The sequence below is a fragment of the Typha latifolia genome, chromosome 10 (genome assembly GCF_019914945.1).
Source record: "Typha latifolia isolate L0001 chromosome 10, TyphaL0001v2, whole genome shotgun sequence".
NCBI classification, from domain to species: domain Eukaryota; kingdom Viridiplantae; phylum Streptophyta; class Magnoliopsida; order Poales; family Typhaceae; genus Typha; species Typha latifolia.
In genome coordinates, this window is record NC_133095.1 from 5910889 (window position 1) to 5934061 (window position 23173).

The following is a 23173-nucleotide window of genomic DNA, read 5'->3' on the forward strand; positions in this document are numbered from 1 at the left end:
AAGTTGCATTTATCTGACATGGCTTTCAGGCACAATTCTCTCTGTACTAGGCCTAGCCTGTCTCATTCCAGATTCTAGAGGATGGTGATTCTTACAATCTAATAATGTTTGATTCTTGGCTTCCTTTGTACGTGAAATATTGTAGGATACGACCTTTTTGTACATGGATTTTTGGTGGAAATAACAAATTATTTCTATGATATATTTTTGAAGTACCCTTTCTTACTTATTGTCCTTTTCATTGCTCTGTTTTCAGTTTTGGAATAATCATATGTTTATCAACAAAAGTTGTTCTCTTTGCAGAATATTTTGGGAATCTAAAAAGTTTGAAGGATCTACTGATACAATTGAGCCATGGTACTCTACAAATTATTCTGTTGAAAAGGTCACTGCTTCCACTATCCAGGTCTGTTCTCGGTTTTGTTCTCCCAACTTAGGGAGACTCTCATTGTCACATTTCTCTTGTTGTGCATTTTCCTTTTTCTGTTATTGTTCAGTTAATCATGCTGTTCCTCTTCTCAGTATTACATATATTTAAATGCTGTGTAACTTAGATAGTTAAAGTGCCAGACTATGTCTGTTTTTAGTAATCAAGTTCTATAAGTTTACAAATATGGGGTTGTAAAAGTTCCTAATTGGAATATAAATTAGTTGAGTTCTTTATGTTCTGCAGCAATGGGTAGAAAAAGCTCCCAGTGAAGTTCTTAATCTTCCTAAGCCGAATATTTTCATTCCAAGCGATTTTGGACTTAAGGAGGTGCAAGAGAAGGTAAACTTCATAACAAATGATTGTTCTTGACACACGCCTATTACAGATGCATTAAACATTATGGCTTACTTTTTTAACAGGTCAAATTTCCGTTCATGCTAAGGGGATCGTCTTTTTCCAGATTGTGGTATAAGTCGGATTCTATGTTCTCCACTCCCAAAGCCTATACTAGGATAGATTTCAACTGTCCACAGGCAAATCATTCACCTGAAGCAGCAGTTCTTACCAATATATTCACAAAATTATTAATGGATTATTTGAATGAATATGGTAAGCCATCTTACGTGTGGTTATGCTTTGGGTTCTGTTATTAGTGGCTTATCTATACTATGTTTTGTCAGCATTGTCACGTGTGATTCTCCATCCAAGTATTAAGTAATCCATTACTAATTACATGTTGAACTGGGATTTGAGAGCCAGAATTGCCATGAGTTTTAGAATTAGTTCTTGAAGCACGCCAAAGCACCATTCAAGTATTCACCCTTTGTTCCACTATTAATTAGTTGTTCCAGTGGGAGAGCCATGAGTTGAGGATTATCTATTTGTATGCTATTGACAGAGGCAACAACATTGTTCATGGTCGTATTTATGGATCTAACGTAATTGCCACCATCTTAACTCTCTCTCTCATCTCTCATATACACACACACAGACACACATGCTTGTATCATGGCACAAGGACTTTTTGTCCCCGAGTCGTCGTCCGTATGAGTGCGCAACCCAGTATATTTGGTGGCACATCAAGCACTACTAATTCCTCAGCTAGTTTTCATTGCCCTCTTCCTCTTTCAAAACCTTCATATTGAATGAAATAAGTTAATATCTTGGATTTTCTAATGCATTTGATTGTCTGATTGATGCCCATATGTTTACATAACTGATACAACTTTCTCAAACCCTTTTATGTTCTTTTTAGGTGCCAGACTTGGTAGAAAATTTAATTATTTAAAAGTTCTCTTTTGTGCCTTCTTCTCCCGTGTTCCGTGAACTCAAGTTTGTGGAATTATGGGCTTATCTTTCTAAATACAACAGTTGCCTTTAAGTAATATGACCTTGCAACATAACCATCCATGAATTAAACCAACATAGTCAAGACTTAAGACTAGATCAAAGATAAAGATTTGTCTTAGTACTTTATCCAAGGATTGCTGTGTGACAATCCACAGGCATGGCTCGTGCTGGCCATGTGTTGGCAGGGCATGGCACGTGCTGCGGCACATCTTGTGGCATGTAACAGCCTTGCCGCAAGTATAGCTCCACCTCTGCCTCGGTCTCTCCTCATTGTTGCAACTCCTCCTTCCCTGCCTCCTGTCTACCTTATGTCAAACTGAAGATGGGCTCAGCCTCCCTTCATTACTTCTCTTATCTTATTTTCAAGCGGATCGTAAGATAAACTTAATAATTTGCTAAGAATCATCTTCATCCTGCATAATAGGATTAGGGCTGCGAAAATTGCCCTAAAATATTGATTTGGGTGGTGCCTGGCTGCCAGCAACCCCTCGAGGCCACGAACTGGCCCCTTGCTGGCACAGAATGTGCCGGCCAGTACGGCCCTCATATTATATCTTATTCTGAATGGCTGGTGTTCATAGACAGCAAATCAGATGCATGAGCTCTTTGGCATCTCTTAATTTCTCATGTTCTTCCTTGCTAGATTCCACTCGGCACAAATATATATAATCCAAATCACATTGATTTCATCCTTTGAGCCTTGGAGTCATGTATTTGGCAAGGAAGAAATGATTTTGTGGCCTTCTTTTATTCACTTGATTGCCTCATGTTTTAGGTTCTTACTGTCATCACCCAGGACTTCTCCTAACAATATGGGATTGTTTAGAGAGAAAGAAATTCGAGAAAGCTCCACAAATAATTGACTAAACTTTTATAACTTAATGTCAACCAGAACTTGACCATCTCAGGAGAGGAGTTTTCGAAACTATAGGACCAAGTTATATCAAGAAAGACAGGAGCTTCATAGGAATGATGTAGGAAACTTTTTGAGATAAATAACTAACTGGTAGATAGATTTAGTTTTACCCTAGAAGTAAGATCTTATCAGAGAGTGATTGGTTGAATTCTGGACAAATCAAGTATCCTGTTATTTAAAGAGAAAAGGTGTTTATGAATCATTTCGCTGAGGTGATTTAAGTAAAGAAACTGAAAGAACAAATGTGTTGTAAGAAAAGTTTGCCAACAGCCATACATGGATTGTAAAAGAGTGAATGTTTGACTGAGATACGGACACTAGGATCATTAGTTGTCCAAGCACATGCATTAGTAGTAGAATGGTCCAAAGGAAAAGAAAGGGAGTAAACTATGAGGCTTATGCATTAGTCAGTAGCTATTCATGAGCCTCAAGATATTCTAGACTGGTGGTCTTGTTCAAAGTTTGATGTTGATATTGGCTGATAATAACTATTATTTCACTCATAGAGAATTATGAATCATGTCTTTTGAAGCGAGCATTTTATGGCTTTAAAATATGAGAACAATGTGGAAGGCTGTTGCCATGCCTTGCATAGAGTTTTATTCCTGATTAGTTGTTTGTTTGGTCTTCCATTTTGATTTTACTTTTGGAACATCTTGAGATGAAAGCATCTTCTGTTTACCCTTCCTTTCTTGTTAGTTAGCTGGCCTGAAGGTCACTTATATTGAGCTGGTAGTTATAAAGAGGCTGAAAGCATGTGAATTTTGCTCTGCAACCTTATCAGATGTGGTTTGCAATGACTTATTTAGCTGTAACATTGGATAAATTGATGTCTGTACTTTAAAGGTCTATCTCATGCAAGTTCTTGGAAATTACTTTGACAATCTTTTCTGTGAAGACTTGCTGATAAGTTCAAGATACACTGTTGCTGAAGGTTCACTTGCTGATGTGCTTTAAGATCCAAATTTCTTAGTGAATATTTTGCCCCCTTGTGTACAACATACTAGAGTCTCTCCTAGGTTAGGCACTATCAGAGTCAAATTTCATGTATGTGGGATGCGATATAGAATTATGGACATTGAGATGATCTGTGCATATGGAAAAAGTTAAGCTTCATGTGTAAATATTGAGAAAGATACTAGGTAGTAGGGGTGATAAATATTAACTCGACCCGATAATCTGACACGATAATCTTCCTCTTAATTGGATTTGGATCATAAACGAGCCAACCCGCTTAGGCCGTTTAATAATCGGGTTGCGTTCATGTTTATATTAGTAACCCATTTTGACATGTTTAATCCGTTTAAGTATATAAGTTGGGTAGGGTTGGGTCGAGTCAACCCACCAACTCATTTGTATATATAAACTAAACTTCTAACCTAACCTACCTCACTCTCTCACCTCTTACCTAGCTGCCTCTTTGGTTCTTCCCCAAATCCCTTTTCTTCCCTCTCCCAAATCACTATCTCTACCCTCGTCCTCCCCTATAGGCCACAACTGGCAACTGACTCTTCGGCCACGCCCTCTCCTTCCTCCCTTTGCTACCTCTTGCTCTCCTCCAACCGACTCTCTTGCAGCGCCGATCGGGTCCTTCCACACTTCAGCATGAATCTCCTCTTTGGCCATTTGGCGCCTGTAGATCTAGAGATTTAGGGGATGCTAGAGGAGCATCCTCCTCTCCAGTGACATTCCGCCCTATCACCTCGTCTTCCTTGACCTCAATGTGAACCTTTGTAGATTTGGAGGTCTCGAGGACACGGGAGACAGCGTCGGTGCCTAGAGTGATGGGGACATGATGTTGCTCCCCAACAGCGAGGAAGTGCTAATCATCAATGACATGACAGTGGGGATAACCGGGTGGGAGCTCAGTAGGAATCTGTCACTTGTGTCGATTGTCTACCTCATCAAAAATCGAGTAGGAGCGCACTTTGACGTGCAAAGTGCGGTGCCAACTCCTTGGCTTTACCACTCATTAGTGGTCCTCTGTGTGCTCATCGGCAGAACCAACCATCACATGTTCTACAACTTCTCCGTCATCGAGTACTTGACGAATCTTAGCCTCAAGACATTCTCGCCTCGCCGCCACGGGAGCCAGAGTTGGGACTTCGTCGCCTCACTCTCGGAGCCTCACCATCGCCGATAACTTTAAATTTCTATTGTCGCTTCGCCAACTCTGACAATACCACCATCAGGAGCTAGTGTTACTAATCATTGTTATTGGATATTGCCTAATTTTATAAGATTTATGTGTTATATTCTTTTTGTTAGTTGGGTTAGAAAATGATGTATTAAGTTTGGTAAGAAAATGTTGTATTAATCTTGTAAATGGGTGAATCAGGTCTGTGTAGTCACGTAAATGGGTTCGTGTTGTGTAAATGGGTTAATAGTGTTGTGTAAACGAGTTGATCATGTTGTATAAAAAAAAACAACCCATTTATTAAACTGGTTAAACGGGTTGTGTCATGTTATCTGTTTAATAAGTGGGTTGTTTTGTATTTAGAAATTTGACTCGTTTAATAAATGGGTCGCATTCGTGTTTTTACTATTTTAACCCAATCCAAATCTATTCTAACCCAAGCCCTACTAACTCGACTCGATTGCCATCCTTACTAGATAGTACTTAACCTTCTACAATGCCATCCATCCGAAGAAGCTTGTAATATAATGTTCTAGCATCCCTTTTGTCAGGAATTTGTAGGATTCTGTCAGAGAATTCCAATAAAAATTAGTAGTGACCTCACTGGGATCTAGTGTTCTAAGTAGATTTGCTCTGAAGTTAAAGTTCTATCTTTGCAATCAACAATGGATGTGCCAAAGGCATGTGGCATGCCAACTGGCACACCCTCGGCATGCCTATATGTACTAGTGGCACACCTTTACGTGCCACTACAAGCATTGGCATGCTTTTGACTTTAATAGAAAAATAAGTGTATTTAGAGATCTTTTTAGGTTTTTGGTATGTCAGTTCTTAGGTTTTGGTTTAAATATATGTACTACAATGTATATTAAAGATATAACAATGGTCAAATAGAAACATTATTCAACATGTAATATAATTAAATGCATTCATTAATTGATAATAGTTAATAGTTAAAATTTTACCTAATTGAACGTAGAATAATGGTGAGCAGAGACTTCATTTGTCGACACAAAAATAACATGAGAGTGTTGCATCAAATATTGTTGATAATTTTCAAAACTCATCTACTAATAATGTTGCTCGTCGTAACCTCTCACATAGTCTTCTTATAAATATAAATTTTGCCATTCTCATATGATATTATATGGATATTGAAGATGTACAAGAACAACTGGCACTAGACGAGCACGCTATAGACATATCGGATTTATGGATATGGGGGTGTTGTGACTCTAGTGGGTGTGATTGATATGATGACAATGATGGTGATGATGAACTTATTTCATCTTATGAGTATACGTCCCATAATGTCCGGCTACCTATAGATTCAAATTCTTTCTTCATTTAACTGTAATTATGTTGAGCCTGAGATAGCCAATTTCCTTTCTTCTGTCTCTAATAAATTTTGTATCGTGCTTGTCTAAGTTTGCTCTCGTGGTTTTGATCTTAGATAGCACGTGTAAAATTTTCTCCTCTACAAACACAATCCCTTTCTAAGGACATATGTCTTATCTCCATCATTACTGCACTAGTCCAAAACTAGGTGTCATCACTCATATCATCTCTACTTTTATCATTGTCGGTTATATCTAAGCCTTCTAAGGGATTAACTAGTCTTGAAGATGATCCAACTCGACTAGTACATGCTATACTTTGATGCAGAACAACGTCTTGATTGTAGAGTTGAGAAGAAAAAGTAGGGAGAAATAATCAAGCCCGTGGAATCCACCAATTGGGGTGTCGGAATCCACCGACGTTGGAATTCACCAACAAACACTCAATAGGCAAAAACTCTTAAAATATTCATTAACCCATAAAAGATGATTACAAGTCTTTATATAGGCAAAATAAAATAAAAGACAAAAGACGAAAATAGCCCTAGAAGGTGACTAAAAGACAAAAGATGAAAAATAACCTTAGAAGGTGACTAGTCACAACCCTCGTTAAGCCAAAGGGCCACGGGTGCAACCTTTTTGTGCTTACGAGAATAAACGTGATAAAATGTGGTGTCCCCACCGTACTTCCCTAACAGTTTGAGTCCTATATGCATCACTCGAGCCTCTTAAACAATAAATTTGTAAGATCGAGAAGGATCTCCCTCTTCATCAAGCAATAGATCCTACTAATTATCATCAGTCTACATCCACTCTATTATAGGATTCTCCTCGTAATGAAAAGAAAACTACCATCCAGGGTTCAAAATCTCCCCCCTTTCTCTCCTAATTCTCAGTTATGTACTGTAAACATAATTCTGTATTGTAGTAGACATTGATTTCTCCAAGTGTGCATATGAAAGACAATTTTTGGTTTTGATATGAATGAGTGCAAAAATTGATCAACTAAGTTCATATCCATTAAATGATGTCATTTGGAAGAAGATGCAAACAACAAGCTTTAGAGGATTGGGGCCTCCACATGATATATCATGTTTGTTACATGATAAAAAGAGATCATATAGAATATAGTAGGTTTGCCATTCGAATTGATCAATTTTGGATCAATAAAACTTATTTCGGACTAATAAGATCTATGTTGGGCCTCAGGCGCCTTGTTTTTATTGTCACGCAATCATACTAATTGACACGGGGGTGTGGATTGGCACACCTCGTGCCAAGTGCTGTGCCATTATCGATATAGCAAGTGCCAATCGGCACGGGGATGCCCTGACCAACACGGCCTTGTTTGAGTTGCAGATCCGAATCCGTAGCATCTTAAATTTATCAAACTTGATTTTCTTGCGTTTTATCTGAATTATGTTGTGGATCCGAATCCGTACCATCTTAAATTTATCAAACTTGATTTTTCTTGTGTTTTATCTGAATTATGTTGGCATATTCTCTGTAAGCAATATACCACCTTGCAAAGATTTGTTAACTCTACTTCTTATTTCAGCTTATGATGCTCAAGTTGCTGGTCTTTACTATGTAATACAACAGACTGACACTGGATTTCAGGTTAGCATTTTTCTTTACAGTACATTTCTATTCGTTTGTTATGATTCATATCATCTTTTGATCTATTATAGGTTCTGTCCCGATGGATCCCATTAATCAATACCAGAGCAGTTTAATGACAAAAAAGAATAAATCACAAACCTTAGCCCCCAGCTAGGCTGAGAGAAAAGAGAAAGAGAAGAAAATACTTTATTGCTTGCTGATCTTAAGTAAAATGCCGTATAAGTAGTCTCCCAATCAGATTAATCACTAAGAGAAGAAATCCTAACCCAATCCAACTCTTAAAAATAATTAAAAGTACTCAATGATCTGGTCGTCGAACGTTCGAACAGTTGGAAGGCACTTCGACGCATCAGTGAACATTGCACTTGGTAAAAAATCTAAAGTCATTCGAACAAACAGTGAACCCAACCAGGCGTTTGAACATCCGAGCCAAATCTAATAAATTTCTATCGCTTTCTTACCCTTAAAGATGAACCTTATATTCAATGTTCAGATGTAAAAACCGCAGGTTCAACTTCTCAAAATCTTCTAACGTAGCATTTTTCCATACCAATCCTTCCCACCTCTTGGCTGCACTCCACGATGTGCGAACTGTTTGGCCTGAATCCTATAGATTCAGTGCAGCTATTGATGGCTCGATTGGAGTCATCTCCATCATGATCATCAATAATGCCCCCCCCGCATTGTGACTCATCTTCCGGCGCATCAAGTTCACTTGTCCTATCTGAATGCCTGTCCCTACATCCCATTGCAATCAGTCTTGGCTCTTGAACTCCATTGTTATGGTCAAAGGCGACTGTTCCCAAACTTTGTAGCCACTGCATGCTTAAGACAATTCAGAGTCTTGTAATCCCAATCGGACCTCTGTGTCGCAGGAAATCTTCCTGCGCTCCAGTTTATTTCCATCAGCCACCAATACCAAAAATTGTGTTGCAAGCTTTATCGACTTTCTCACGAAGTTATGTGTGCTTCCATTGTCAATCAGCACCCTATTAGGCTCACTCCTTGATCCGGACTCGCACCCAAGGGCCCTACTCAGGTTCATCTATCTAGTCCAATGCCTTTTTATTAATTCCCCTGAACTGAGCCCTTCCTAAGATTTTTCCCTCACCATTTGACCACAGTCCATTCATCGACTCACCCCTACAGCTTGAGACGAACCTTTGTCCACCTTCAACCTTGTGAGCACGTCTAGGTTAGATCCAAGCCCAAACTTGCTTCCGGTCTTGGACTAGCTCAGATTAGATACCACCGAGTATCCAGGTCGCAGCAATGGTATTAGAGCCGGTGTTCCTCAGCATGTCCACCCGATCAGTGTGTGCATGCGTGACAGACTAAACTGGAGCCACCTGGGCTTGCGGTTTGGCCTACTTGTGACCACCCTTCTCTAAACTCTCCATCTGCTGTACTCAAAAGAATAAATAAGTTTGTAAATAAGTTGGTTTTGTTAACTACAAATTATGGAATGGTTTATGTGGATCATATGTCCCGATATGTCATTTATGCTATCTTTAGTTCTTACAACTAGCATCTGTTGGCTTTGTCATTTCGGAGCACATTAATTAAGGTGATAAAGATTGTAATTCAAGAGATTGAGTTATTGCTCAATACATCTACTTTTTATTTGGAGCTATTAGAAAGTTACTTGTCCTTTTCTCTTCTAGCATATCTTTTCCTATTCAACAGCAGTTCGTGTTTCTCTGCAGTTTCTGATATATGTTACCATATATCTTACTAAGCCACCATGTGTTATATATCAAACTGTTGTGGATATTTCACACATCCTGACAATTATACAGACCTTTTCCTGACAATTTTGGGTTGGTTAGAACAAAACTAAAAATGAGAATGCTCAATGATAGATTCTTTCGTTGGTTTCCTAACCTGACATTGACCGTATGAAGTTGGTGACAAGTTCCCGTACAAAACAAATTCAGACAATGGAGGATCTTGCCATAAAACTAAAAGGCTAATTAGCAGGCAGAACACCTTACCTTCTTTCATCTCATCACTATGCCATTACATTTACATTCCACATGGTCTTGATCTTTATTAAACAAAATATTTATATTTTCTTAGTCATTAAGAGTTAGGACTATATTTGGACACGTTTTTCAGTTCGGGGGGATCCATGATTTGGAACATCGCTAGTTAGTGAAAGTTGAATTTATATGCTGTGTATTGAAAGACGTTGGGGTGGCGAGCAGTCACCCACTGCCTAGGTGAGGCGAGTGCTAAGATGGTCTAGTATTTTTATAATATAAAAATTAAAAATAGTTATATATATACATATATATATTATTTGCATGCCTTTCAATACACTGATTTTATGAAGTGGTTATATTCAAACCTTAAACTTAATATGGACTACTACATTTAGTCTTTGTCTGATAAATCTAGAAATCAACACCAGCACTTATAAGTGGAACCTTTCAATGGCTAAAATGGAAAATTATCTCTAGTTGTTCTGAGATTGTGATGCACTCATGTGTTCTGAGATTGTGATGAAAGAAAAATCATTATTGAACAGCTTTTGAAGGATTAAATATTGCTGAGATAATGATATTAAGTTAGACAACTGGCGTTACTAGAAAGGTCTGAATAAGAAACGATAATATCATACAGACATTAATGGTAACACAACTAGAAAATAAGTTAAGAGGATAGATTGAAATAGTTTGCACATGCCCAATGGTAACATTATTTTTCACTAGCATGAAGGAATAGTTTATTTGAGATTCAGGTAGAAGGCACCATAAGAGGGAGGGGAAGACCAAAATTAGTGTGGCAGGAATTGGTAGAAGGCATAACACGATATGATGTAGGATCTTCCAGTAAGTATAGATGGAATGGAGGACAAAAGATCTATATAGTTGCCCCATATAGTTGGGACTAAACCCTTGGTTATTTCTTTTATTTATGTTGTATGGTAAGTTCATCCCTCATCAACATACATTACTTTCTTGACGATGTACCAATTTCGGTATATGTACTTATAAATCATTTATTTTGAGTCTAGTATGTTTATTTTCCATAACATGCACAATATCTTAAATTTTTGATATTGATACTTCCCTCTCATTAACTTATTCTAATACTCCTATAGGTGATCGTGGTTGGTTATAATCACAAAATGAGAATCCTTTTGGAAACTATTATTGGTAAAATCAAGGACTTTGAAGTTAAGCAAGACCGGTTTTCTGTTATCAAGGTAAATCATGCCAATTAAACAATTGGTTATGGATAAAGTAACAGTCTTGTTCTAGATATTCCTTTTGCAAAATTAGCAAGGTAAATGTCTTCAAATTAGTCATGGTTAAATTGTTACGTAATCATGCATAATGTTTCTGTGTTAATCAAATATCATCATTCATTTTGAAATTGTTTCTTTTTTCTCTCCCTAAGACTATAAGAAGTGGAAGAATTCTGTCCAGTTATGCTGGAAGTAGAATTGCAGGGATGAAACATTTCATGATTTACTTATGACTAAGAAAGAAGACTTTTACTAAGGATGCTTGTAGGTTGACATACCATTTTTGCCTTAGTCTTCCATTTTTTTTCTTTAATTAAGATGTTCTTGAACTTGATTTCCAATAGCAGGTTGTAGTGAGTTCCAGTATGTAGAATAGTAAAACTAAAAATAGTTTGGAGAAAATGTTACTTCCTCTGTTAAGTGATTAGATTTTCAGTTAAAGATTATAACTGTTAGAAGGATTGTTGTGCTAGACAGCTAGAGGCACAGGGTATGCTGGTCTTGCTCTGCATGGTCTGGTGTGGCAGCAAGATTTTAGGCTCTTTTAGGGTCTAAAATATATCTTTTAGCCATAGATATTGATGTAACACATGCCAGTTTGTATAGTATATAGGTATAGGAATCATCATCAAAGTATAAAAGTGTCTTGAAACTGAAGTCGCATAAATGTTCAAAAGAAATTAAAAGGTAAAATTTTATTAATTGAAAAAGATGAACACCTAGAAGGTAGTAGTAGATCTATTTGAACATTTAGATTATTTTCCCGATTTCTAACAGAGTTTACTTGAAATTGGCCAAGACATTGGGTCAATCCAGTTTTTAATTTATTTGTAGCTAAAATTTCAGCCAATAAGTTAAAAAAGTTTGGATTGAGATTAAAATTTATATAGTAGACCTACTTAAATCTTATTTTTTTGACACTAATATATTTCCACTTATACCATTTCCAAATTACTTTTGGATTCTAGAATTTGGGCTACAAAATTTGTGTTTTGGGGAAAACCCAAATTTTATTTGCCTGGGTTTGCAAAGAATAATTGAAAATTTTGGGTGGAGATCAACCCAGTTGGAGTATAATTAGTTTGATCTTATAACTATTGAGTTTCACTTTGTTGATTTTTTTCTATTTTTTTTGTTTTTTGAATTTGGGGCAAAAGATCTTTGGAAGACCTAAACTTGCCATTAGTTCTGCATGATTAAAGCTCAATGCCTACTGAACAGGGGAGCTTTCTTGGATGATCACTTGGATGTGCTACTAGTTATTAATTCTTACCTGCCAAAATGGGAGCTTTCCTTATAATGGACTTTTTCAGTATTTCACTCATTTCCAGCTGTTGCTTCTATCTGATACTACTAAAATACCAACATTTAGAGCAATATTTCATATATTGCATGACTGCATGTGTTTGAGTCAAAGCATCTTGCCATCTGCAGACCACTGCATTAGAAATTTAGGAGGAGGCCGCATGCAGATGCAGCTAGACAGCCCTATTGTTTTATTTAATGTTTCCTCTTTTATTCTATTCTAGTTTGCTGAATAGGTTCATATCCACTTTATCAATTTTTATGGACATGTGGTCTACAGGGGTTGTACACGAGGGGAGAACATGGTGTCCATTTTCAGTTCTGTTATGTAGTAGCTTAAGCTTTTGGCCAACTGAATATCTTACACTGTGGTTGCAAGTCGTTAACTTAATCTTTCTTTCTTTTATCTGTGTCATAATCCTCAGCCATCCAGAACATTGTGGGAACACACTGTGTTTTCTCCCAATTCTTCTACTATACCTGTACTAGTTAGGGAGTCTTTTCAGGATAGGAGCTGTACACTATCTTAAAAAAACCTAGAGAACTCTCCTATTTTCAATAGAGGCTATTATGAAGATGGAATACTAATTAACACCGCTGATTAAAGAAAAAGGGAGGCCTTAATTTTCTCTCTTTCTTTGTGTTTTGATTTTCCATGCAAATCAGAGTGAGCTGCTGATTAAAGGTGAATATATTACACAGTTTGGTTGATACAGAGACAGTAAGAATGGCTCATTCTTCACTTATTTCTTTCCGAAGGAACGAAACTTACCTCTGGAAATTGTACTGTTATTTTGTTCATACTTATTTCTCTTGTGATTATACTGTCAGAACATGACCTCTTTGTTTTTCAAGCATTCATAGCTCTGAAAGTTTTCCAAATTTAAATTTCAATGTCATCAGGAAACTGTCACAAAGCAGTATCAAAATTATAAGTTTCAGCAACCATATAAGCAAGCTTTAGACTATTGCTCATTAATATTGGAGGAGCAAACATGGCCATGGAAAGAGGAACTTGAAGTCCTTCCTCATCTTGAGGCAGAGCATCTTGCAATGTTCTCTCCTCGCTTGCTTGCGAAGACCTTTTTAGAATTTTATATTGCAGGTTGGTACTGTTTGATAAGTTATCTTTTATCTATATCATTTAAGGGGAATATATTGGTTTTTACTAATGTAATCATGTTGTAGGAAACATTGCACCAAGTGAAGCTGAATCATTTGCCCAGCATATTGAAGATAGTTTGTTTAATGGTCCCAATTCTATTTGCAAGCCTTTATTTCCATCTCAACATTTGGCAAAAAGAATTGTAAAGCTTGAAAGAGGTTTGAAGTACTATTACCCAACTGAGGTCTTGAATCTGACGGATGAGAATTCGGCACTTGTCCATTATATTCAGGTGCACTTCTCTTGCTATTGCTTTGCATTGGTCATGAAGTTTATTTTCTGTTATTTCTAATGCTTTACTACTATGACACTATCTAATCTAATTTTGTCTGAAATATTTGACGGCATAAGATTTAGATGTCTTGAGAAAGTACGTCAATGCTCATACATGAGAAGCTTGATATATATGTTAATGAAGGACAAGTCATAAAGCATTACCGCTTTGGAACTGCAAGCCCAGATTTAGTAAGCATAGAAGAATGATAGCATGTCTATCATTGAGCTTGTGATGCCGACATGCCGTTAAGGAGAAATGCAGAAGAGCAAACTCAGAAGCAGAAAATCTCGAAAATAGGATTCTAACATAAGGATTACTAGTAATTGTTCCACATTACACATTTCAACGCAATCTCTAGGTTCTACCAAAATATGCTGAGGTCGTCTTCAGTTGTGCAGTATTCACTGCTTGCCTTCAGGAACCTACTGATTCCAGGCTTCCAGCGGAACAGAAATTGGAATCCACCGTTTTCAAATGCATTCACTACAACTGAGACTTTGAGACACTTAGATATTTTTTGTTCACTGAAGTAGCATGTGTTTATGTTCATCTAAGGTTAGAGTAGTCATACATATCCTGCCATTATAGTCTTAATTTTGATAAAAAATAGATTCTGAATTCAATATTATTAATATACTGAAGCTTGTTCAAGCAGCATAGTTAACAGCATCAAAGATTCAGGCTGTATAACCGTATGCTAGAATCTTTTCTTGTCAGTGTAGACTCAATAGTATGTTAGAGGCCTGTCAAATGCACATATGCATGTAACTCAAGGAGAGTCATGCAAAGGTATAAGATTCTCGGTCTGATTATCATCCACTAAAACAGTCTTGATCTCGTCAATAAATTTTGTCATGATAAAATAAACTGGTTGCCTCTTGGAGCAGACTCGACATGGAGAGTAAGAAACCAATTGGAAGTTCCATGTTATAATGTATGCTCATTTAAGTATTCTTTCTAATTTAAATAATCTAAGACACTAATCATATTAATGCATTAATGAGTATAATTGGATTAGATTATATCTGGTAACTCACTAATTACTCTAAATACGTAAGCTGTTAAAAACAATGCTTTTTGTCTATTATATTGTAGCACTCCCACACTTATAGGCTTCGGACATTTTTTATAGGCCTATAAGTAGACTTGACTTAAATGATTGGAGATTTTTTTTTTTAATTTGCATGGTAGGTCTGGCGGGATTCAAACTCATGACCTTCTTTGATATCATTTAAAGAAGGAATTCTCTCCTCTTTCTCATTAATAAAAGGTATATGTACAAAATACAGATGTGATATCCCATATATATATGCATATCAACAAAGTCTATGCTGGTATTTGAGCAGATAACTGGTTTAATCATCATAGTCAGCAGTAGCCCTCAGTTGGGACATATGTGAACTATTCAATGGGGGAATTATCTAGTGTATCACAAATTGAGAGCCAATTAGAACAAGTTGGGTGGGAGTTATGCAGTGTATGCTGAAGTGGATTGGATAACTTTAATGATTTATAACAGTCTATAGTTGTGCACCTAGTCTTTGTTTTCTTGTGTAATAAACCAAGAATCTTTACTAACTTTGCTAATAAATCAAAAGATGGCCGCAAGCTTTGGTTCCATTTAGCTTTTAAGGCTGAAATAGCTAAATCTTCATCATTCTTTGGTAGGATGTAAGTAGGTTAGAAGATGAAGTGCACATGAAACAGTCACATGCGAATCAAGATTCTTCATTTATATATATATATATAACTAAAAGTAAGCAAATAATAAATTCTTCGGATAACTCTAGCTTCTTCAAGTCCCATACAAGTAGGAAGAGCACAATGTCAGAACTTCTACTTCCCTCCACTTCTCCCACTGCTTCTCACTTATCAACTACTTTACAACAGCAAGCCATTATCTTTCCTATTCCTTCACAGAAAGCTCATATTCTGGACAACAAGAAACTGGTGGAGAAATGTAAGTTGTATAGGACAAAAACAAAGAGGTGAAAGAAATTCTGTTTCTTGATTTACCATTCAGGAGGGAAAATGATTTGATTCACTTTTGTCCTGATAAGAAGAGAACAAAATAGGGCCCTCTTGATTCCTGGGCGTATTAAGCACAAGGAAATCTAAGGAATACAAAGTGTCATACTTTAGAGGTACCGAATTCAAAGGCAGAAGATGATTTGGGATCTACTTCCAAATATGATATGATTCATATGCTTATCCCCCAATGTTCAGTCTACAGAGATGTGAATAGCAAAAAAAAAAAAAAGAAAAGAATAGTTTACCTTGACAGAAATAGGGAAGGGTTAAGTGGGAAGAGAGACAGATGGCAGCAAAATCCTGGGGGTTGGATTTTCTTTTTGTGGCATTGTGGCATAGTTGCTTTTTTCACTATGTGGTAGTTTAAGACTTCAAGCAATTGCTGCCAGGGTTTGAACCATGGCAGCTTATATACTTCAATTGTTTCTTTTGTAACACATCTCTTTTACTTTCTTTTTTTCATTACTTATATAGAATCATTTGGTATTACTATTACCAATAGTTGTTAGATCACTTCTATTTTTTTTTCTCAACACAATGGCAGCTCATAGTTTTTTAATTGCTTTTTTCTATAACTCTTTTTTTTCCTTTGTTATGTTTTCATAACAAAAGCTTTTATATATTCATTAGTATTACCATTACCAATAGATATTAGTCACTAAAGTAATATTTAGCTTTTTAATTTAAAACTAAAAACCACTCCTACAATTGAAGGTGTATAGGTCAAAATCCTAAGTAGAGATAGAGTCCGATCCCCACATTCATTCGCCACGTTGGACTAGCATCTGAAATGATAAAAGAGTTTAATGAGCTAGCAATTTTAGCTCAGTGAGTGAATCCACTCAGAAGCTCCACTCAGAAGCTTTAAAAGAATCATACTTTATCCAATTTGAAATCTTAACCAAAGCTTCATAATTAATAACAATAGTCATCATGTTCATAATATGGATAATAAGCACAAGTAATGATAGAACAATTAATAAGCTAATAACGTGCCCAATTTTATTTTGCAAGTTTTCTCATCTTAATATTGTCAATCGTCTCAGTTTGGAACTATGACTGTGGATATACATGAACTAGAAATCACCACGAAATGGCTATCTAGTCTTGCCTCATAGTTGATGCGATTAGGGTTACTAGGAGGCATCATAATAGGATAAAGGCAATCTGTCTTTTTCACCGACCGTAAAGAGATTAGGATCACCTTAGTGAGACTCCTAGTATAGCTTACGATTTTTTTTGTAACTCCGCCAGAGTCACATAAATGAATCATAGGCTGATCAAAAATATATTTGTCTCTCAGATTTTTAGATAAGCTTGAGTCACTATAGAGAAATGTAGAAAGAATATTTAGCTTGAGTCTATTCTTAAACTCCCACCTACTTATAACCTGTGCCAAGCAAGCTACTCATGACCAATATATTACCTAATTGCACACAAAATAATATTTTATGAATTAATGTATGGCACAAAGTATAATACATCATGAAAATAATAAGGATACATGAAATATGAATACAATATAATAAAATTATAATACGAAACATGAGAGGATAAATACATAAGTAAATCCCCTCACCTACGGTCAACAATCTAGAGATGATTGCAAATATTCACCTTCATTCATAAATAAACTCTTATTTTAATTTAACAATGACCAAAAGTTTTAAATTTAAAATTAATTAAAATGACTAAAATGAGCTAATTCAAGTCCAAAAGGTTGGGCTAGGCTACGACTAGCCCACAACCTACCCAGAAATCCAACTTAAATAGATTAGGTTAAAGGCCTAATCTCATAAAACTAATTGAGTCAAGTCGGGTCCTTTGGATTGGAAACCTAAACCTGGCCTAAATCCCCTTAAGAGAAGAAGACTAGACTCAGTTGCTCGTGTTCTTCTTCCTTGATGGGAACCGACGAGAGAAAAGGATAAAGAGGGAGAGGAAGAGAAAGATCACCGACGATCACCGTTATCGGTAGTCCTTTGACAACACCTGACGGCTCCTCACCACTACAGCCACGTGCTCAAGAAGAGAGGAGGGCGAGTCGATAGTCGACGGTTGATGTCAACTCCATGGCCGATGGAGATCCGAGTCACGAGAGCTCTGAAAGAAGTACCCACTTCATGAGGCCGACGATGCAAAATTTCTAGTAAAAGGGCCGCGATGACCGAAAGCCGCCAGTCGACGAGTTTCATCGAAAATTGTAAATGCCCAAAATTTAGGTATTTTCAATCTACCTTGTTAAACTCAAATGAAATACTGTGGGGTAGGGGAGGACTCAGAACGGCTCATTTGGTGATGAGACCCAACCCCAACAACGACAAATTTGGTGGAGGAAGAAAAGGAAAGCTAAGGGAAAGAAAGAAAAGGAAGTAAAAAAAATTGCAATGCCTGTCAAAGAGGGGTTTACTAGGCTTTATCGCTAGGGCATCGCAAGAAATCCTGCAATCACCTCTAACCCAAGTCAGAGAAGGAAAGGAGTAGGAGAAGGGTGAGGCACATGTGCCTCACATGTGACAACCCCCCTTCTCTCTCTTTTTTTTCAATATTACAATAGTCATTTAGTTTATCCTTATCATATTTATTATCGTTTTATGATGATGCTCTGACTTGGGTGTTACAGTAAGCATCCATGGTCCATGTGCATATATTATATTTTTTGGAACTCAGAATAACTGGTGTTGCTAAGAATTGGAAGTTCCTTGTCCATGATTTAAATTTACATCTCTCAAACTTTATGATCTTAATTCTGTGTGCATTAATTTTTTAACAGTCACATAGTATATTGAATGTGTAGGTTCATCAAGATGATATAAAGTTGAATGTCAAACTTCAGTTGTTTGCTCTTATTGCAAAGCAACCAGCCTTTCACCAGCTTCGATCAGTTGAGCAACTTGGTTACATAACAGCACTTACACAGAGGCATGTGGTAGATTTTTCTTACTACTAATTTCTTGAATAACGTGATAGCCTGACGTTATAATGATGTTTGTCTAGAAATGATTCTGGAGTACGAGGGCTACAGTTCATTATCCAATCAACCGCAAAGGTAACTAAAGGTATAATTTTATGTAGTATGAGTAACCGTTCTATTCTGATGCTATGAACTATACAGGATCCAGCACATCTTAATGCTCGAGTTGATGCTTTTCTTGAAATGTTTGGAAGTAAACTTTATGAAATGTCGGATGAAGAATATAAGGTTTGTGGTTCTCACCTCTATATGAGATCTGTCCATGGAATTGCAGTTATGCACATTGTTTATGAGAAAATAATAGGTGATGCTCTCTTGTTCTTTAAGCACATACTGCGTTGATATATGTAAATAGTGCATATCTCAATCTGTCTGGGTTGATCATATCCTTTGGTACAAACCAGCTCTATCATAGTTATATAATCTCAAACTGAAGCCTTCATGATATATCTCTTAGCTTTTTTTTCTGAGTTTTTTTCTCCACCTTGTGGCACAATGCACTTGAATCAAGTCAATACTAACTACTGCATTATGCCATCCTTGTCTTGTATGTTTGAGCTATTTCAAATGATTCTTTCTAAAATTTCTTCTACTCCTAACATCTCACAGGAAGAATTAGTTTTCTACTTTACCATTATTAATTTTCATGGAATGTTCTTTTGCTAGAATGACATGCAGGGCATGAGCAGATAGATATGATTTGGTTGCAAGTAGAACAAGAATTTTGAAGAAGCAAATCTCAAGTTTGGCACACGAAATATTGGTGTAATTTCAATCAGCATTGGAAGTGTTACCCTGCTAATACATTCTTCCCAACAATGACCAAGAAGGCAACCTTTGCTCAATTAATAGATTGTTTAGTCAAATCATTTAGTCCATATGCAAAATTGCTTCCGATGACTGTTGGCAAATTCTACTTGTGCCCTAGGAGCTTCAACAGGAGCTAATAATGCAATTCAGCACGAGGATACATACTAAGATATCTTGATCCTGATACATACTAAGATGGCAAATTCTACTTGTGCCCTAGGAGCTTCAACAGGAACTAAATTGTTCTCTTTAGTGCTTAAGCCTGATACATTGCTAGGAATCACGTAAGGCAAATCATTTATCTGAGATTCTTTTGGGAGAAGATGAGCACAAAAGTGGAAAAAAGGAAAAAGTCAATGTTATGAAGCAGGACAAAGGATGCAATTCAACAAATAATCATGCATAGGATATACTACCCGAACAGAAGACTGATCGGTCTTTGAAGAAAAACCATAGAAATGCAGCAAGAAAAAACAGAAGAAAAATTGAAGTACTCAAATTAGCTTAAAAAATAGACAGATGGAATATTATGGAATATTTGCAGATCAGTCAGATAAGCATCCAAGAGTTTTGTTATGTTTGGCTTTGGGCTTAGGACAACTCTTAGAAACAGAAATGGCTATTGGTTCACCATATATAATATCTTCCCATACTTGAGGTTGAGATAATCAGTTTGCATTACTACGAGGGATATGATGCATGATTTAGTGGTTATAGAAATGGTTTCATCCCCCCAGATATTTGTTAGAAGATTTGTACATTTATGGACACCTGAAATCCTGAAATCCCCAAATGGCGTCCTTATTCCTCTTCAACTCCCTCTCTCGCATGATAGCGGTTGTGACAGGTGGAGTTAGTTATTCTCTCTCTCCCCAACTCACACACTGGCATCACCCCCCACCCCCAAACACACCTTCCTCTCTCTTCTTCTCTACACACAGCCCTCCCCAACTGCCACTGACCACTACCACCTTTCTCCCTTAAGCTTTCCCAACCTCTATCACCCCTTGTTGTCTCTCCCTACTGGTCTGCACCATCTCTAACCTCAGCACATCACAATGTCACATAAATAATTAGATAAATAATGTTATTGCAATAGTGAACTCTAAGTCGATTAGTGTGAATTAATCTGAAATGTGAATAATGTGATTGTGATCATTGATTTGATTAGTGTGAATTTGTGTGTGTGTGTGTGTGTATTAAAATGCTAAACCGCATAGCAATCCACATTTGCATGCACATACCATTTATGCATTGTGGCATGGTGGATGTCTGCAATTCTGCATACCATTGGCATTTTTTGAAACATTAATTTTAACTCTGAATTGCAACCGCACATAAGGTTTTATGTGAAAGGGTACTAGGTTTATTGTCCTTGGCATTTTAGATTGTGGTCCCACTAATTAAAGCACTCTCTTTTGATAGGCAGAACCATAGTTCCTAGTTTTGGCTGATCCCAATCTAGGCTAAAACCAGCCGTCCTGCTGCAGCAACTGCTGTTGGCGGCTACAACAGTCCTGCTGTTGATAGTAGCTGAGGGAAAGAGGAAGAAAGAGTCAGGGAGAGAGAGTGTGTGTGAGCGAGAGAGAGAGAGAGAAAAATAAAAAGAAAGCGAGAGTGAGGGATAGCTCAGATTAACAGTTAGATGGATAGGAAAGAAGAGAGGGAGGAAGAGAGATTTTTTACTTTTTATGTTGTATATGTGAGTAATTATTATTTCTTATTTTCTTATAATTTTTTCTAAATTTTAAAAATTTCTCAACATTTTTAAATAATATTTAGAATTTTATTTAATTAAAATAGTTCGATCTGATGCAGGCGGCCGATACGGCCAATATGTATCATTTTTCTGGATGGCTGATCTCGATCCCAATACCGATTTTTGGAACCTTGGGCAGAACTAAAATACTTCATATTTTGCATTAAGTAATTAAGTGTTTTTCATGTAGTAAATTGAAGTTGATTTATTTTCACCTACTTTTTTCTGTGATTCTAGTTAAGCCAACATTAAGATACCATGTACAGGATGCATTATATGTCTATATGTACCCAATACGGTAATGTACAATTTCATACTACTAGAGATTTGGGGCAAATTTTACATGTCAAACCTAACATGTTGGTTAGAGCTAACTTGTGCGATACGGAGTTTTCTCGTGAGCTCAAATAGTTGGGATCCTACTGGTGGTTGTATTTTCAATTTTAATGGCTCTATGATTCCAGCTATCTTGATTTGTTTTTCTTCCAAGTGTCTGTCAAATGTTGGTTCATCAAAATAAGATATGTTGGATCTCTACACCATAGGAATAGATTCAGTTGTCTTCCATGATTGTCTATAATTTTAAGATAAAACAAGCTTGTAGGCTGTAGCTTCTTTTTTCTTCTTATTGAAGCAAACTTATATTAGTTAATGATCCTAGTTCCTACTTCAAATTGTTGATGAGTTTTCATCATATAATTCAGTTTTTTCTGTATAATTTGCATATGTAGGTAGAAAGATTTGTGTTCATCTATGCGCAGCTGCTTGTAGCTGTATTTTTTTATGGGATTTTGCTTTCCCACGTACATGTGCAATTTTAGTAACTCCATTTGTTTTCTGAAGTGTTACATCATCATATATGTGCAAGATTTTCGGTGAAAGAAAAAATAAGTTTGCAATCTTTTATACGACATGTTTTGGGCACTCATTTTTAGTTGGAATTTTCAATTTTCAGGGTAATGTCAATGCACTCATTGATATGAAACTCGAAAAACACAAGAACTTGAGGGAGGAATCTGCATTCTTTTGGAGAGAAATTTCTGATGGAACTCTCAAGTTTGACAGGAAAGAGTTGGAGGTAAACTATCTTGTCATATTAATTGATACAAAAAAGTTTTATTCTGCGTCTGTCATGAATCAATGCAATTATTTACGCTGATTACAGGTTGCTGCATTGAGGGAGCTCAAGAAGGAAGAATTGATTGAATTCTTTGATAACTATGTCAAAGTTGGTGCATCACAGAGGAAGACCCTGAGTGTGCTAGTGTTTGGTGGTCTCCACTCTTCTGAGTACAAAAGCGCTGTCCTGGATGTGGCTCCTCAGACATATCAAATCACCGACATATGTAGTTTCAGAAGATCAAGGCCTCTATATGGTTCATTTAAGGGGGGTCTTGGCCAGATGAAACTGTGAACGTCTGCATTTATTTCAGATTGTTGATATTATTTGTATGTCCTTATATTTAATATTTATCTACCAATTGATGTGGGAAAGTATGTTCCAAATTTCCTATCTTAGTTGCCAGCATGCTTCATTCCGTGGGAACCAGAATCTAAATGGAAGTTTGTATCTAATTACTTGATCACACTATTGATGAACTTTCAGCATTTGAGGACTTTGGCCTGTACGTGTGATTTATAGTTTGATGAGATTTATTAAATGGTCTTTCCTGCTGTTTGGTGAGACCTAATATACAGACGAGGACAAATTTGATCAAATAGTTATAAATCACAGAGCCAATATTTGTATTATATTTCCTATTTTCTGTCTAAATGATTTCATCACTCCCATTGACGCAGCAATTA

General features: G+C 36.6%; 1 protein-coding gene across 1 annotated transcript in view; it reads left to right on the plus strand.

Annotated features, from left to right (window-relative positions):
• Positions 1–22975, plus strand: part of LOC140796205 (insulin-degrading enzyme-like 1, peroxisomal) — a 60358-nt gene extending 37383 nt beyond the window's left edge. The window contains exons 15-26 of the mRNA XM_073149126.1: positions 304–406; positions 674–769; positions 850–1039; positions 7729–7790; positions 10900–11004; positions 13255–13456; positions 13540–13748; positions 18622–18746; positions 18822–18873; positions 18940–19026; positions 22323–22445; positions 22533–22975. Coding sequence (XP_073005227.1) covers positions 304–406; positions 674–769; positions 850–1039; positions 7729–7790; positions 10900–11004; positions 13255–13456; positions 13540–13748; positions 18622–18746; positions 18822–18873; positions 18940–19026; positions 22323–22445; positions 22533–22781 — 1603 coding nt within the window. The 3' untranslated portion in view covers positions 22782–22975. The remainder of the gene's footprint in view (positions 1–303; positions 407–673; positions 770–849; positions 1040–7728; positions 7791–10899; positions 11005–13254; positions 13457–13539; positions 13749–18621; positions 18747–18821; positions 18874–18939; positions 19027–22322; positions 22446–22532) is intronic.
• The last annotated feature ends 198 nt before the right edge of the window (positions 22976–23173 follow it).